This window comes from Adiantum capillus-veneris, chromosome 26 (genome assembly GCF_014529385.1).
Source record: "Adiantum capillus-veneris isolate H3 chromosome 26, ASM1452938v2, whole genome shotgun sequence".
Classification (NCBI taxonomy): Eukaryota; Viridiplantae; Streptophyta; class Polypodiopsida; order Polypodiales; family Pteridaceae; genus Adiantum; species Adiantum capillus-veneris.
Genome location: NC_140956.1, coordinates 136,591,100 through 136,604,545, shown reverse-complemented (window position 1 = coordinate 136,604,545; position 13,446 = coordinate 136,591,100). Strand labels below are relative to the sequence as shown.

At 40.2% G+C, this 13,446-nt stretch overlaps 1 protein-coding gene across 1 annotated transcript in view; it reads left to right on the top strand.

Moving 5' to 3' along the window:
- The window catches only part of LOC147424254 (glutamate--cysteine ligase, chloroplastic-like), a gene marked incomplete at its 5' end in the record, with an annotated part of 140,635 nt that extends 133,649 nt beyond the window's left edge, over positions 1-6,986 (top strand). Inside the window, 3 exons of the mRNA XM_086501562.1 lie at positions 5,964-6,044; positions 6,149-6,218; positions 6,516-6,986. Of these exons, the coding sequence (XP_086357688.1) occupies positions 5,964-6,044; positions 6,149-6,218; positions 6,516-6,604 (240 nt within the window). The remainder of the gene's footprint in view (positions 1-5,963; positions 6,045-6,148; positions 6,219-6,515) is intronic.
- Positions 6,987-13,446: the final 6,460 nt, after the last annotated feature.

Below are 13,446 nucleotides of genomic sequence, written 5' to 3'. Positions count from 1 at the left end.
ATAGCTTTCAGCTTATCATCGAATTGCTGAAGCCCACTGTCCTGCAATTGACTCAACACACTTGTAAAAGCACTCAAATGCTCAAAAGCTGACTTCGAGTCATCAAGCTGCATATTCACCAACTTCCGCATCAAATGCACCTAGTTCACAGTCGTCGCGTTTTCATAATTGGACTTTAGCTTTTACCATATTGTATAAGCAGAGTCCAAACGCTTGATGTTCATCAAAATGTCATTATTGATAGCCATTTTGATGTAGGCCATAGCCTTCTTATTTAACCTGGCCCACTCTTCGTTAGACAAACCTGGTGGCGTGGCTTATTCTGTTCCAATGCATCTTCACAATCCTTTAAGAAAAGGATACCTTGCATGCGTTCTTGCCAAGATCGAAGCCTTGACCATTGAACCGTTTGATTTCCATCAAACTTTTAGTGTCAGATGCGGAAAGAGAAAGAAGCCATCTTAATTCAACCACATGTGTATACGAGAGAGATACAATAGGCTGAAAATTTCAGCAAAGAGGAGCAAGCACAAGACTTTGCATACGATAGACCACAATTTCTTTACATGAAATTGTCCAAATCTGAAATTTCAGTTGAAATGTGCAACTTCAAGCACCTGTACTCGGCTTTTCACTCTATTTGTCGCGGCAAACATCAATACATGTGATCCCACAACTTTAGTACACCTGTGTATTGCTGTTTTGACCTGTAATAATTTGTAGATCATCTGTTTTGACCTTAAAACAACCTGTTTTGGTAGTTTTAGTGACTTCTTCGACCCTAGAAGCAAGGGACTTCACGATGGAAGAGAAATTGATCGCGGGAGAGCAATTTAACTCGTTGTCTAGCAGACTGCGCAGAGCTGTTTTTAAACCCTTGGGCTTTGATACTAGTTGAAAGCCTGAAGCAGGAGGTACCGGTAGGTGCGCGTCGCGATGTAGTGCAGGATTGAAGCAAGAAGCAAGAGGCATAGAGCAGCAGAGATCGAAGCAGGGAGAGAGAGAGAGAGAGAGAGAGAGAGAGAGAGAGAGAGAGAGAGAGAGCTCACGTTTTTGGGGAAAACTCAATAAGTGAGTTTTGGGTTTTCCCACTTTTATTATAAGTGACTTTAAAAAAAAGTGAACTGGACAAAGTATAAAAATGTACAAAAAGGGGTTATTTAGGCCTTTAACCCAATAAAAATGACCTATGAGACCAAACTGATACAATCCTTGTGGATCTAATCCAATGTCTGGGTACAAAAATAAAATGGAGTGAAGTGAAAGACTAAAGACTAAAACTAAAAAACTAAAATCATCGTCAGACTAAAATCGTCATCATCGTCGTCAATGCCCGAGGATGCCTGGTAGGCGTTGTTCGAGAAAGTATACATCGGTCACTGAAGAGCTTCAGTAATGTCCGCCTCTGTAAATAGTCGTACCGGGCATGGAACAAACTTGGACACCCCAAGTCAAGATTCTACCGCGACACAGCAGAGATTCACTTCAAATTTATTCACAAATCACAAGAGAGACAACACGGCCCGGCGTAATTCCGTGCCAAGAGATATTGGCTCGAAAGACAGGCGCCCCTTTCGATATTTATTTTATATCAATCTTTGAGCAAAGTACAATTGAGCCCGCATGTGCTTGCTCTCAGACTCTTCGCCCAGGTGCTCTCAGAAGAAGCACCAATTTTATGCCATAACTATGCCGTGTGTGACCATTTAGGTTGTTTAGTTCTTCATGCAATTATTAAGGCGAGCTTAGTTGGGCATAGTTATATGAACGGATAACTATGCATGTGTGTCCTCCTTGGTCATCCTTAGATGATTCCAAGCTGTGATCACATCGCACTCGTATTCCTGGGTGAGACATGAGGAAGGAAAAATTCGCTTGAACTGTAGCCACTTCGTTGGTGCTTCCCTCCCTAGAAGTAGGGTGGAGCACCAGGTTTGTGCCTTCCCCTTAAGTTAAGATGTCGCCCTCCGGACCTTGGAAATGCTCTGAGTAGCGTCCTCCAGAGTAGGCTGTGTCAAACTAGTGGATAAAAGCCAGGGCTTTGTGGCTATCTTTAAAGCCGGAAATGTATCGAACTTTATTGCTTGTGTACCCTCCTTGAAACCTTGGGCTTCTTACCCTTATTCTTAGAAAATCATTCTAGTTGGCTCTGTACTTGTACTTTCTATTGGTTGAAAACATTGTCTCATCAGAATTCGAACTTTCAAAGGACAAAGAATCCTCATTCAAACCATCAAAATACTTCCGAGATCTTCTGCGGGATCCGCTCTTCTTTGTCTTCTTCTCGCCTTTGCTATGCCGCTGAGTCTTTCTCCTCTTCTTGCTCTTTCTATCCTTGTCACTAGAATCAGAGGAAGAAGAACTGCCTACGCGTGGCTCTTTCCTGCTGGTATGCGGCCCTCGCCCCACCATGTTTCATGGATAATATTTGGAAGGGATAAGCACCTCTCCCTGCGGGCCCTCTAGTGCATCGAAAAAAAAAGAAGAGAATTGTCTGAACTGTCATAAGAAGATGCGGATGAGCTAGAAACACCCTCGAATCTCACACGTATCTGCTCGACTGTGTTTCCGCGGCAGTCTCTTGGTCTTCATGAGTCTACTGACTCGCCGTTCTACTGCGTCCTCGAACGCTGGTGTTCCTAGTGTAGGCATCTTCTTCAAAGCTGACTTCAAAGGTGAACTGATGGTGGTACGCCATCGAGAATGCATCTCGTCAAGCAGGTGCTTGATACAAAATTTCGCATACTAGAGATCCTTGGAATCCCGAAGCATCTGTTGAGCACTGACGTCGACCTACTGTTGACGCTGCATCTCCATTCTTTCGTATTCGGTAGGTGGAGACGGACTGTACTCGTCCGAATCTTCATATTATGGTTGATGTTTGTTTGAATCTCCATTAATCTCTCCCGAACCTGAGTGGTCGGGTACCACAGTTTCCTCCTGGCGGAATTCGTCGACTGAATCCATGTGTGCAACAAGTAAAGGGATCGGATCCTTCTTAGAAAAAGAATCGTCTAAGCTCGGAGACCACTATAACAGACTTGGACACTCCAAGCCGAAGATCTAATGCAACACACATGAAAAATTGAAAGAACTGAACAATACTGAAAGAGAGATGACACGGCATCCAAAACCGGTTTTTCAATGTGGCCAGTATCTAATAACCATGTGCTTACTTCCTTAATGCAACAACAAAAGTATATCCACATAACCAAGGCCAAGGCCAAAGGAGATAATCTCCCACTATATCCTTGGCGATGGGTTTTATGAGTAGTGTTAAGACTGATTAAGCATCAAAAGCACGTAATCATTTCAAAAGTCAGAAAAAGGAAGCGGCCATGAAGTTCATGTATTAACTTTAGAAATCATAAAAGGCGGTGGCCATGAAGTCAGAGTATACATGGAGTATACGTGTATTCAAGTATGTCTTATTAAATCTAGACCATTTACCCAAGTATCCATCAACATCAAGGAAATAACAACAGCCAGTATTTGTTTAGACCAAGAAGCAGCTAGAATGTTTTCAGCGGGTCTATATTACCCGTATTAATCTGTACTACAAGCTGGGTGTGTGTGTACAACCATGAACCAGTAAATGTGATATATAATCCACTAGCAGGTCGAAGGTCTCAGTACCGTAGGTGTGCATGCCTTTATTTGTGCTATATACTTACTTTCTCCAGCATATAGGAACCAGAAATTGCATCAGACAAACAGTCTTTCAAAAGAAAGATGAGTAGGTGCAGATGCACCTACCCGTATGCTGGATCTGTCTCCTTCATAGAATACGGGCTGGGAACTGGATGTACCCCCTGGAATGTCATCCCAGCAGCGACCAATGGCGACTAACCAAAAACTGAATCTACCACTCACACACACCCCAAACTATGAGTAGTTATTGTCAAAATGCCCAACATAACATGGCGTGAGGTCTTTGAAATGCACTCCTTGGTTCAAAGTTGACCTTATTTGTCTCTAAATGTGTTTCCCATTCCTTTGATGAAACATTGTTGTTGACTTTGAAGACTAGGTCTAAGCATAGCTTAAGTTTGTACATCCCCACTATGCTTGTTTTTCCATTGAGCATTGACAGCAAGTCCGTTAAAATTGAATGTATTATGGAGAAGGAATATGTACACGGGGATAGTGATGAGTGTTTCTAAACTAGGGTTTAAAACCTTGACAACCAAAGGGAAAAACTTGGTGAGGGAAAAAGTGCCTTTGCTTTACACTCTTGTGTGAATTGAGCACTTGGCTTTTAAGTACATGTCCATGCAAGGTGAGTGCCTAGGAGAAATAAAGGAGGAGTGCCTAATGCAAGTTCTAATTATAAACACTATATATGCATAAGAGAAACTTATCAAGGGATACACCAGTAGCCAAATCTGTCCTCGTGTGTGTGTGTGTGTGCGTGCGCGCGCGTGTGTGTGTGTGTGTGTGAATTGTGTTGTGCGTGCGTGTGTGGAGGCGGGCGGGGAACTATGTAAGAGCAACCTGGTCGCGATGGGTTGTCCTCATCACTATATCACACGGGTAGCTTCAAATGGGATCAATGTTGGAGAGGGAAAATGGGGGGCGCGTAAATCGTGGGCCATCAAATCTGGCGGCGCGGAGGCATCCCAAATTTACAAATTTTCCCCCAATATGACATACTCAAATCCCCTATTTCATTGAAGGCAAGCAGGCATAGTAGTTAGTGCACATGGATCGCAGTGGGGGAGGCTGTGAATGGGGAAGGCTGTGAATTCAATGTGGGGGTTGCGGACCACCCCGAATCTACAAGCCTACTCGAATTTACTTTTCGCCCCGGATTTACCTGATGTTTTGAATTTACAAATGTGCATCAGATGGCCCGAATCACCTCAGCCGTAGATTCCAATTGAAGTTGCCCGGGTGAGATAGTGTAGGATGGATGCCTCCATCCCGTATGAAACAATGAGTGTGTATGATTTTGGTTTGTGTGCAAGAGATATAACCAGATGGCTGTTTATAGCGGGTGATATAGATGGAGAAAAATGGGCTGCAAGTCTTTTTAATAGAATGCTATGCACATGGGTCTCATTGAACCTTGTAACTGTAAAAATGACCATGTACATTTGCATCCAGTGGGTGCTTGCCAAATATGGCGAGTGAGCAAAGAATAGCCACCAAACCACCGGCAATTCCAAGATTACAAGCTTTGAGTAGAGGATTATAACCAGCTAAGTGCTAGAAATGGCAGTCTCTTGGCTAGATAAACGTGTGTGCATGTGGAGCATATATGAATAGGGTGCTATACATTTATATAGGTATTGAAATAATGTGTTCTTCAGCTTCATGCAGTTACCGCAGCTCACACGCATTAGGCTGGTGCTTTTTGTGGCTTTTAGGGGATTGAGAAGAGGTAACAAACTTGAGTCCTGGACTTGGAAAGACCAATCAGGGTTGATTTTCACTGCCTAAGTTCTGAGCTTGATTGGTCTGGAAAGACCATTCAGGGTTGATTTTTACTGCCTGACTGACTGCCTCGGACATAGCGGCTAGTGACTCTTCCTCTGACTACGACATCATGGAGGGTTTCCTCTGACTACGACGTCATGGAGGGTTTCCTCTGACTACAACGTCATGGACGGTTTCTCAATGCATATATGAATAGGGCTCTATACATTTATATAGGTATTGAAATAATGTGTTCTTCAGCTTCATGCAGTTACCACAGCTCACACGCATTCGGCTGGTGCTTTTTGTGGCTTTTAGGGGATTGAGAAGAGGTAACAAACCTGAGTCCTGGGCTTGGAAAGACCATTAAGGGTTGATTTTTACTGCCTAAGTTCTGAGCTTGATTGGTCTGCAAAAGTATCTTGTAGTGATTGTTTATAAATTCTTCTTCTGTTCTCTTCTTTCTTGCTGCTGCATTTAGTCTAGGATTCCCTCTTATTGATTTGTTTCTCATTATCCCTGTTTGAAAATTGACATGTGTTAAGGTACCAAAACTGGGATTGAAGGTGCCTTTCAGAGACTCTTTTCTTCAACATGTAGCACAAGATGTTGTGAAGTTGGCAAAGGTTTGACAACAATATAAGGCTGTTCAGTTGGTTTGAGATGGGTCGTATTGGTCTGGATATATTTTAATGCTTTCTGAGTTTTCTGGCTCTTCTGATTTTTACAGGAGGGATTGCAAAGGCGAGGATTCGATGAGGAAGAGTTTCTTGATCAAAGTTGGGAGGTTGCACAAACAGGTGTTGTCATGTTTTATGTGTGCGTGTGTGTGTGTGTGTGTACGGTTCTACTGTTATCTACATTGTTTTTTCCATCATCAACAAATGCCATACAAGTGGTGAGTTTTAGGTTTACCTTACGGCTTCCCAAATTTCATACTTGGAAGGCTTCCCAAACTTCATACTTGAGAGTCGAGCAAACTTCCTTGTGCATGGGGCAAATAGTGGTGTCTTTTGAAGAGGATTGTACATATCTTTGCATTGACTTACAAGGTGACGGAGTAATGGATGTGCTTTTAAATGGGGTGGTTTTGATAGGGATAACACCAGCAGAGAGGCTTTTGGAGCTCTACCACAATGGGTGGAAGGGAAACATTGATCCTATCTTTGGAGAATTGCGTTATTAGCGGCTTGCAGTACAACAAATAATTCTAATGTGCTGTACATATGTCCTATGCCCTTCCCCATCACACAACGTGAAAAGGGTATTTGTAAAAGTCGTGAAAAGCTGGATCAATATACACAAAAATGGCAAATTGCAACATTGGTTTTGCAGTTGAGCAAACAAACCTCTCTCTCTCTCTCTCTCTCTCTCTCTCTCTCTACAATAGAGTCACCCTTTGTAGAAACCGTTCAATCTACTTCCACACGGCGACAATTGTAAGTCACTTCACAATAAACTTCTAAACAACAATTGATTTACCCTTTGTAGAAACCGTTCAATCTAGTTCGATCTACTTGTACACGGCAACAATTTTAAGCTGCTTTTTTGGTCTGCAGAAGACCATAGTGAGGTGTGTGGATTTTGGGTGCAAATTGTGGACCGTTGATGTAAGTCGATTGAATGGAGGACCCGTATACAATTGCTTGTTTTTTATTATTATTTTTTGGTTTTTGTGAAAGGTGTTGATATTTGTGTACCTCTTTCTTTAAAGAGGACCATTGAAAATAGGGTCACACAAAGTCTTTTTTGTCCTCTTCCACTTTTTTTTTGTTATTTTAGTTTGTAAAAAAATCATTTCATTTAAGAGCATGGGCTCCATTTCATTAAAATTTTTATTTTATCTTTGTTTATTTAAACTGCTTTAGAAAACCTTAAAGAACAAAGCATTAGTAGTACATTCATAGAATTTTGATCCTATGATGTGAAATGATGTAATATTTTGATTTGTAGAAAAATCTTTTCATTTAAGGCCTTCTAAATGGACATGATGTGAAATAATGTAATATTTTGATTTGTAAAAGAATCTTTTCATTTAAGATCTCTTAAAAGGACGTTTCATGAAAATATTTTTGTTTTTTTTTTTTTCGACACACCATAGGGCCCACAGGGGAGGTGCTTGTCCCTTCCAAATATTAGCCATGTTACATGGTCGGGCAAGGGCCGCGTACCATCGGGCAAGAGCCACGCGTAGGCATCACCATGGCCACCTAATTGATGCACCACATGCTGGGAACGACGAAGAGAACTCGTAGCAACCAGCTAGGAACCTCCTCCTCGGGTGACCCACCCCAGGAGGAGGATGCACTCGAGTGTCCAAGGGCAAGAGCCCTAGCAACGTGAACACCAGGTGAGCACAAGGTGTCCCTCTAGAGTGTGACCCAACGGGAGATTTGAACCCACAACCCATAGGTTGAGAGGCCAAAGCCTTACCGTTAGACCAACTCTTTGGGGACTATTTTTGTATTTTTTACTCTTATTGAACCTACTTTTCTTAAGAATTTGTTTAATTAGTATCTATGTTTATTAGATCTATTTTTTAGTTTGTAATGGGGTCTCTTTATTTTGTTTTTTGTTTTTAATTATTATTATTTTATTTTTATTTTTTACTTTATTTTATCTTAAAACGTCTATGTGATTTTTTCACCTTGTTTAAGTAGATTCATCGGAACAGACAAGGCATCTCTACTACTTCTATATAGAGTTTGGAAAAAATAAGTGTCATCTTAAGGACGATTCAATTTTTTTCATTTTGAAGGCCATAAAAAAACTTTCCTTTTCTTTCAACATTTACACAAACCTTTACGTCACTATTTGTTGACCATTTCACCTCTATGTAGACGTGTGTGCATTTGTGTGGGGGGACTGGGGACAAAGGGAAAGTGCATTTCCTGTATCCATAATCCGTTGTCGAAGTCAGTGGTGGGGGCCATACAGATCGATAGGTCAGTTTGAAACCGCTAGTTTCTAACGCCCGTGTCACATTGGGACATGTAGACAATGTTTATTCTCTTCCCAACCAATCAACGAATGTGCCGACGGACTCACCTGTCACATTGGGATGATGTCCATGTTTCCCCAACTTAGTTGGCCGTCTAGCTTAGCGAGACTTTTTCCAAAACTGTATCACCCTCCCATGCCCGCCCAACTTCAACTCCAACACTAATCCTACCGTTTGATTGGACGCGTAGCAACTTTTCTAATTTCTCGCACGCGCTGAGTGTGACAGCATTTGTGCTAGCTATTGTAATCCGAACTCTTCTCATGCAAGGGCATGCTGATCAATGGTAGGCTTGGTGCAGTAACATTTCAGAATTGAGTTGCGGTAGCCTAAGATTTTTGATCCATTTTGTCGGGGATGTCTACTGCAACTCATGCGGGCCTTCATCAGTGAAATCCACAATTATGGTGGAAAAATTCCTCAAAGATTGTAGATTTCATTGCCAACACATCATCAACTACAATGGATGCCATGATTATGGCTTGCTTGGTCTCATTGCAAGAGATTGCTAACAAGTAATGTAGAGCAATGAAAAATGGGACCTTGAAAGTTTGTTGTCGTCGAGAATGAGCATCTCAAAAGGTCAAAAGCAAATAATGTCTTGGTGTAACTTAAGCATGAAATGCTAGAATCTAAGTGCTCTTTTGTGGACATGACTGCTTTAAAAGGGTGATCGACTGTTAGCAATGTAGAGCAATGAAAAATGACACCTTGAAAGTTTTTGTTGTCGAGAATGAGCATCTCAAAAGGTGAAAGGCAAATGATGTGCTTGGTGTAACTTGAGCATGAATGCTAGAATCTAAGTGCTCTCTTGTGGACATGATTGCTTTAAAAGAGTGATCGAGTGAAGTTGACAAGCACATATGCATTGAAAGAGTTGGAAACATCATATTTTGCAGCTTTCATTGAAGAGCTTTTCAAAACCCATTTTGGCATGTCTGTAAATCATGATTAATGTTGCACATAGAGTCGGAAAACAAGGAGCTCTTTGTTTAAGAGAATGGCTTATTATGGTTGATGAAACAAAACAGAAGTTTATCCTTGACAATAGTTGGATCTACCTCAAAGGGATGGGTTGTTTTAGCAAACGAAGATCCATCCTTGTGGAACAAAGCGCTCATTGTGAAGCATATGAAGAGACACAAAAATCATAAGGAGCTACCTAATGAAGAAAAGACATTTGAAGAGGAAGCAAGGCTATGTGATAATAGGGACACACGACTAAGGAGACTAACTCGTAGTTGCGAGTGTGCTTTTGAAATTGTGATGGATATCAAAGGAATACTGGAATTCATATAAATGAGAACTAATGAATCAGATAACATCTTTCTTGTTTAAACATGGAAGCATGATGTCCAACAAATTTTTGGATTGGACGAATAAAAATACAAAGGCATCAAAGAGGATAAGGAGGTGTGGCATGCATGATCAAGAACATATTGAAATTTTGTGTATATTGTCAATGAAGACAAAAATAAATTTTACGTATGGCTGAAAAAATTACACCAACGGACATACCTACTTCTGTGATGAGATACATTCTATATTATGATTTTTATGCTTGTTTGGATAAAGATCCCATTTTGTCGATCAAAAGGAAGACGACGTTCACTTCAAGGACAATGGTGAGGTTATTGTTTTTGGAGATATGAACGTACGCAAAAGAACTTTGCAACATGACACATAACAATTTGGCATGCTAGATGTTGCAAGGAGATTAGAGGATGTACACATATATGTTTAAATCTCTAGTAATAAAAAGAGCCGGATCAATGCCAAAACTCACTTTTACATATGAGAAACAACATCGGAATGCTCATTGTAAATGGTGTATCTTTATGAAATAGCATCGAGGGAATTACATCTAAAAAAGGAATGGAGACAGTGTGATTGATTGTATGTCATTTTTGGAAGCTATCTTGGATTGCATACAAAGCTTTACACATGGCCCATGGAATCTAGAATCGGATAGGTGGACTTTATGTAATGCTCTTAAATGTATGGAGAGATCCATTAATGGAAACTACAATCATAGTGTAGTGCAATCATCTTTGTGCATGGGCTTTAAACAAGCATGCATGCATATAATTGACATGGTTGAAAAAATCTTACATAAGATGAAACACCCAAATAATCTAATACTAAAATACAAGTAAAAAATTTTAAAGCAAGTCATTTGTTTTTGTGCAGAGGAATGCTTTGTCATGAAGCATATCTCTCACAAAGGCATCAATGAAGGTAGCTCGAAAAAGAAATGGTTTGATATGGAATGCAAAGAATCACGAAAAGAGTTCAAATGAAAATAAGGGTAAAGAAGACTATTGAAATTGCCTACATGCATACAAAGCACTCCTTCAAAAAAAGAGAAAAAGGTGGAAAGTCAACTGATAAATTTTTTCACGCTCAAGAAAGAACACAAGCATGTGGTAAATTTTAGAGAAATATAAACAAGAAGCTTGTGAGAGTCTCGATGACTTCTCTTATGGATATCTATATGCATTGGAAATAATCTATATGAGCAACCAAATGTAGGAGAGATTACATGTCATGGTTTTCTTATGTATGTATTCTTCTTCACCATTGAAGATGTATATGGACGGTGGTGCAACCAAAAAGTGTCGATACCAAAAAAACATGAAAAGAGTGTCAAGGGTGCTTACAAATGGTTGTTAGAATGTCAAAGCATGTATGAAGACCCAGTGTAGGCAAAAGAGTTCGTAATGTGTATAGCTTATGGGGCTATGTGGACCAAGGTAGAGATGCAATGCTTTAAAGAAGGTTCTTCATGTGAAAAGCCTCTTAGAACATGCAAGGCAAGTTGGGAAGTGAAGGCCATGTGGTGAGTGGTGAAAAAGAAAGTGGGTGAGTGACTTAACTTTCTTGCATGAGGAGGGCCATAAATTCCTATTCCGTAAATTTTTTGAAACACTCATTGGCTAGTGTAGAGAAGGAAAAGGCCGTTCTAAACATTTTTACGTTTCACACACATAAGCTAATTTTTCACTAGTTGAAAGATACTTTAGTTTTTGTAACCTATTATTTTTTCTCAAGCCGCGGGCAAGACAAATAAGGAAACCGAGTTCCGAGATTTCCTTTTTGTATATGCTCCACCATAGCTAATTACTTGGGAAACAAGCAAGCTTTGATTGCATTGTCTCTGGTGTGTCCCCCATATCCCTTCTTCTCTTCTCTTCTCTTGTGCAAAGGTATCGGTGTGCGTAGGCTATGTGTGAGTCTCTTGAGTCAATTGGTGTGTATGAGAAGAGAGAGGTTTAATTTGTGTGGTTGAGAATTAAGAAGCGATTATGATTATTGAGCTACAATAAAATGTGTTTTTGTGTGCAATTGTGGTCTTGGATATGTATAGACAAGTGTTTGCAGTGAATTATGGCTATTCAATGTGGTTTTTCAAGAGGATCAAGATGTTGTGATTCCACTTGAGCTATAGAGAGACATATGTGTGTTGTCAGGTGTGTGCGCTTTGAGGAGCACGCTGATTGCTCCTTGGTTGAAGGAAAAGCAAGTTTTGAGATGCTAGATGGTTAGGTGTTGGAAGATTCCAACGACAATGAGGGTCAAGTGTGTACCAAGATCCATTTTATCTTTGTAATCCCAATCTATTGTAATATATTTGTCAAAATCCGTATCCGCTATCATTTTGTAATTTTGAAGACATGAATGTTATGAGCCTGAGATGTAATTTTTGTTACTATTGCTACAAAATTTAACCTTTGTATCATCAAAACCTGGAGCCACGGTATAAAAGCAACACTTTATAAATTTTGTAAAATTCGCATTATTATAAAGAAAGTGAGGAGATAAAGTGTTCTTCTATACGCAGTGTGCCTTTTCTTTTTACTTTGAACTGGTCTCTTTGCACTACACCGCACAGTTGTCACATCGGATTTTTGAGGAGACCATTGTGTTTGTATCATTGAACTCTACTCACATTGCAAGCACGTCACAAGAATCGAGCAATGACTTTTGCAACTTTTTCGGTGACATATGGCACTATTACTGAGTGTTGTATTGTGATATTGTTAATTACACAAAGTTCCCAACACTTAGGAGAACCTAGTAGACAAGTCTGAAATCTGAGATCCCGACTTGCAACTAGCCTGCTCTAGAAAATTTCCTTTTTTCCATGTGGTATGATGGTGAGTTTGATGACCTAGTTCTATTTCGAATAGCTTAAGGAATTTTTCTAATAAGTTTTGAGTCATGCAGAGTTGATTCGCTGATGGGTTTTCATGTGGATGTGTGAAGGGATGCAAGTTTTTGGTAGATAGAACACATAGTGAACGTCAAAGTGGAGCGTACTATATTCAAATGAGAGATTGAAAACCTCTTGGCGTGCCTCCATGTCCTAATCGAGTCACTTGCTTCTCATGATTAACATTTAAGTATTGGTTCCGTGTCTTTCTAAGATGTGATAGGTGTTGACCGTTGGGTCTCGAGACATTGGCATCGTTGTCGAAGAACGAGTAGCTAGGCTAGTGTGAACATAGTCGAGTCCGACGGATTTTCCTTAGGTAGATTAGTAGATAAGACAGGTTAGAAAAGGAGATCAGGGTCTCCTTGGTCTTTGTTTTGTGTGATTGTGGTCAGTTTCTTGTCGCAAGAGAGAAATTCAGTTAGGTTAAGTGTTTTTCATAGGTTTGGATCTTAGTGCAAGACTTCATTGACTGATAGAGTGGTAAAGCTTGCACTAGGATAGAAAAACGCAAGAAAAAAATAAAAAAATCAAAGTTTTGTTAGAGAATTGTTTGCTGAGATTCTTGAGCCTTTTCTCAGTTGATTTCTTTTGTTTTAGGAGTACGATAAGTAAACAAGTTCGACAAGTTCTCTCATCGTTTTAGATCTACATGTCACTGAACAGATCTTTTGTCAAAAGTAGTGAAAGCTCAAGGGAGGATAGTGCATCTATGAAAGTTTGTGATTTAGGGCATGAAATGCATGTACAACATTGTGTGTGAATGCACAACCACAGTCAGATTTTTCAAGAAGGAACATTCAGCTTCCGTGAG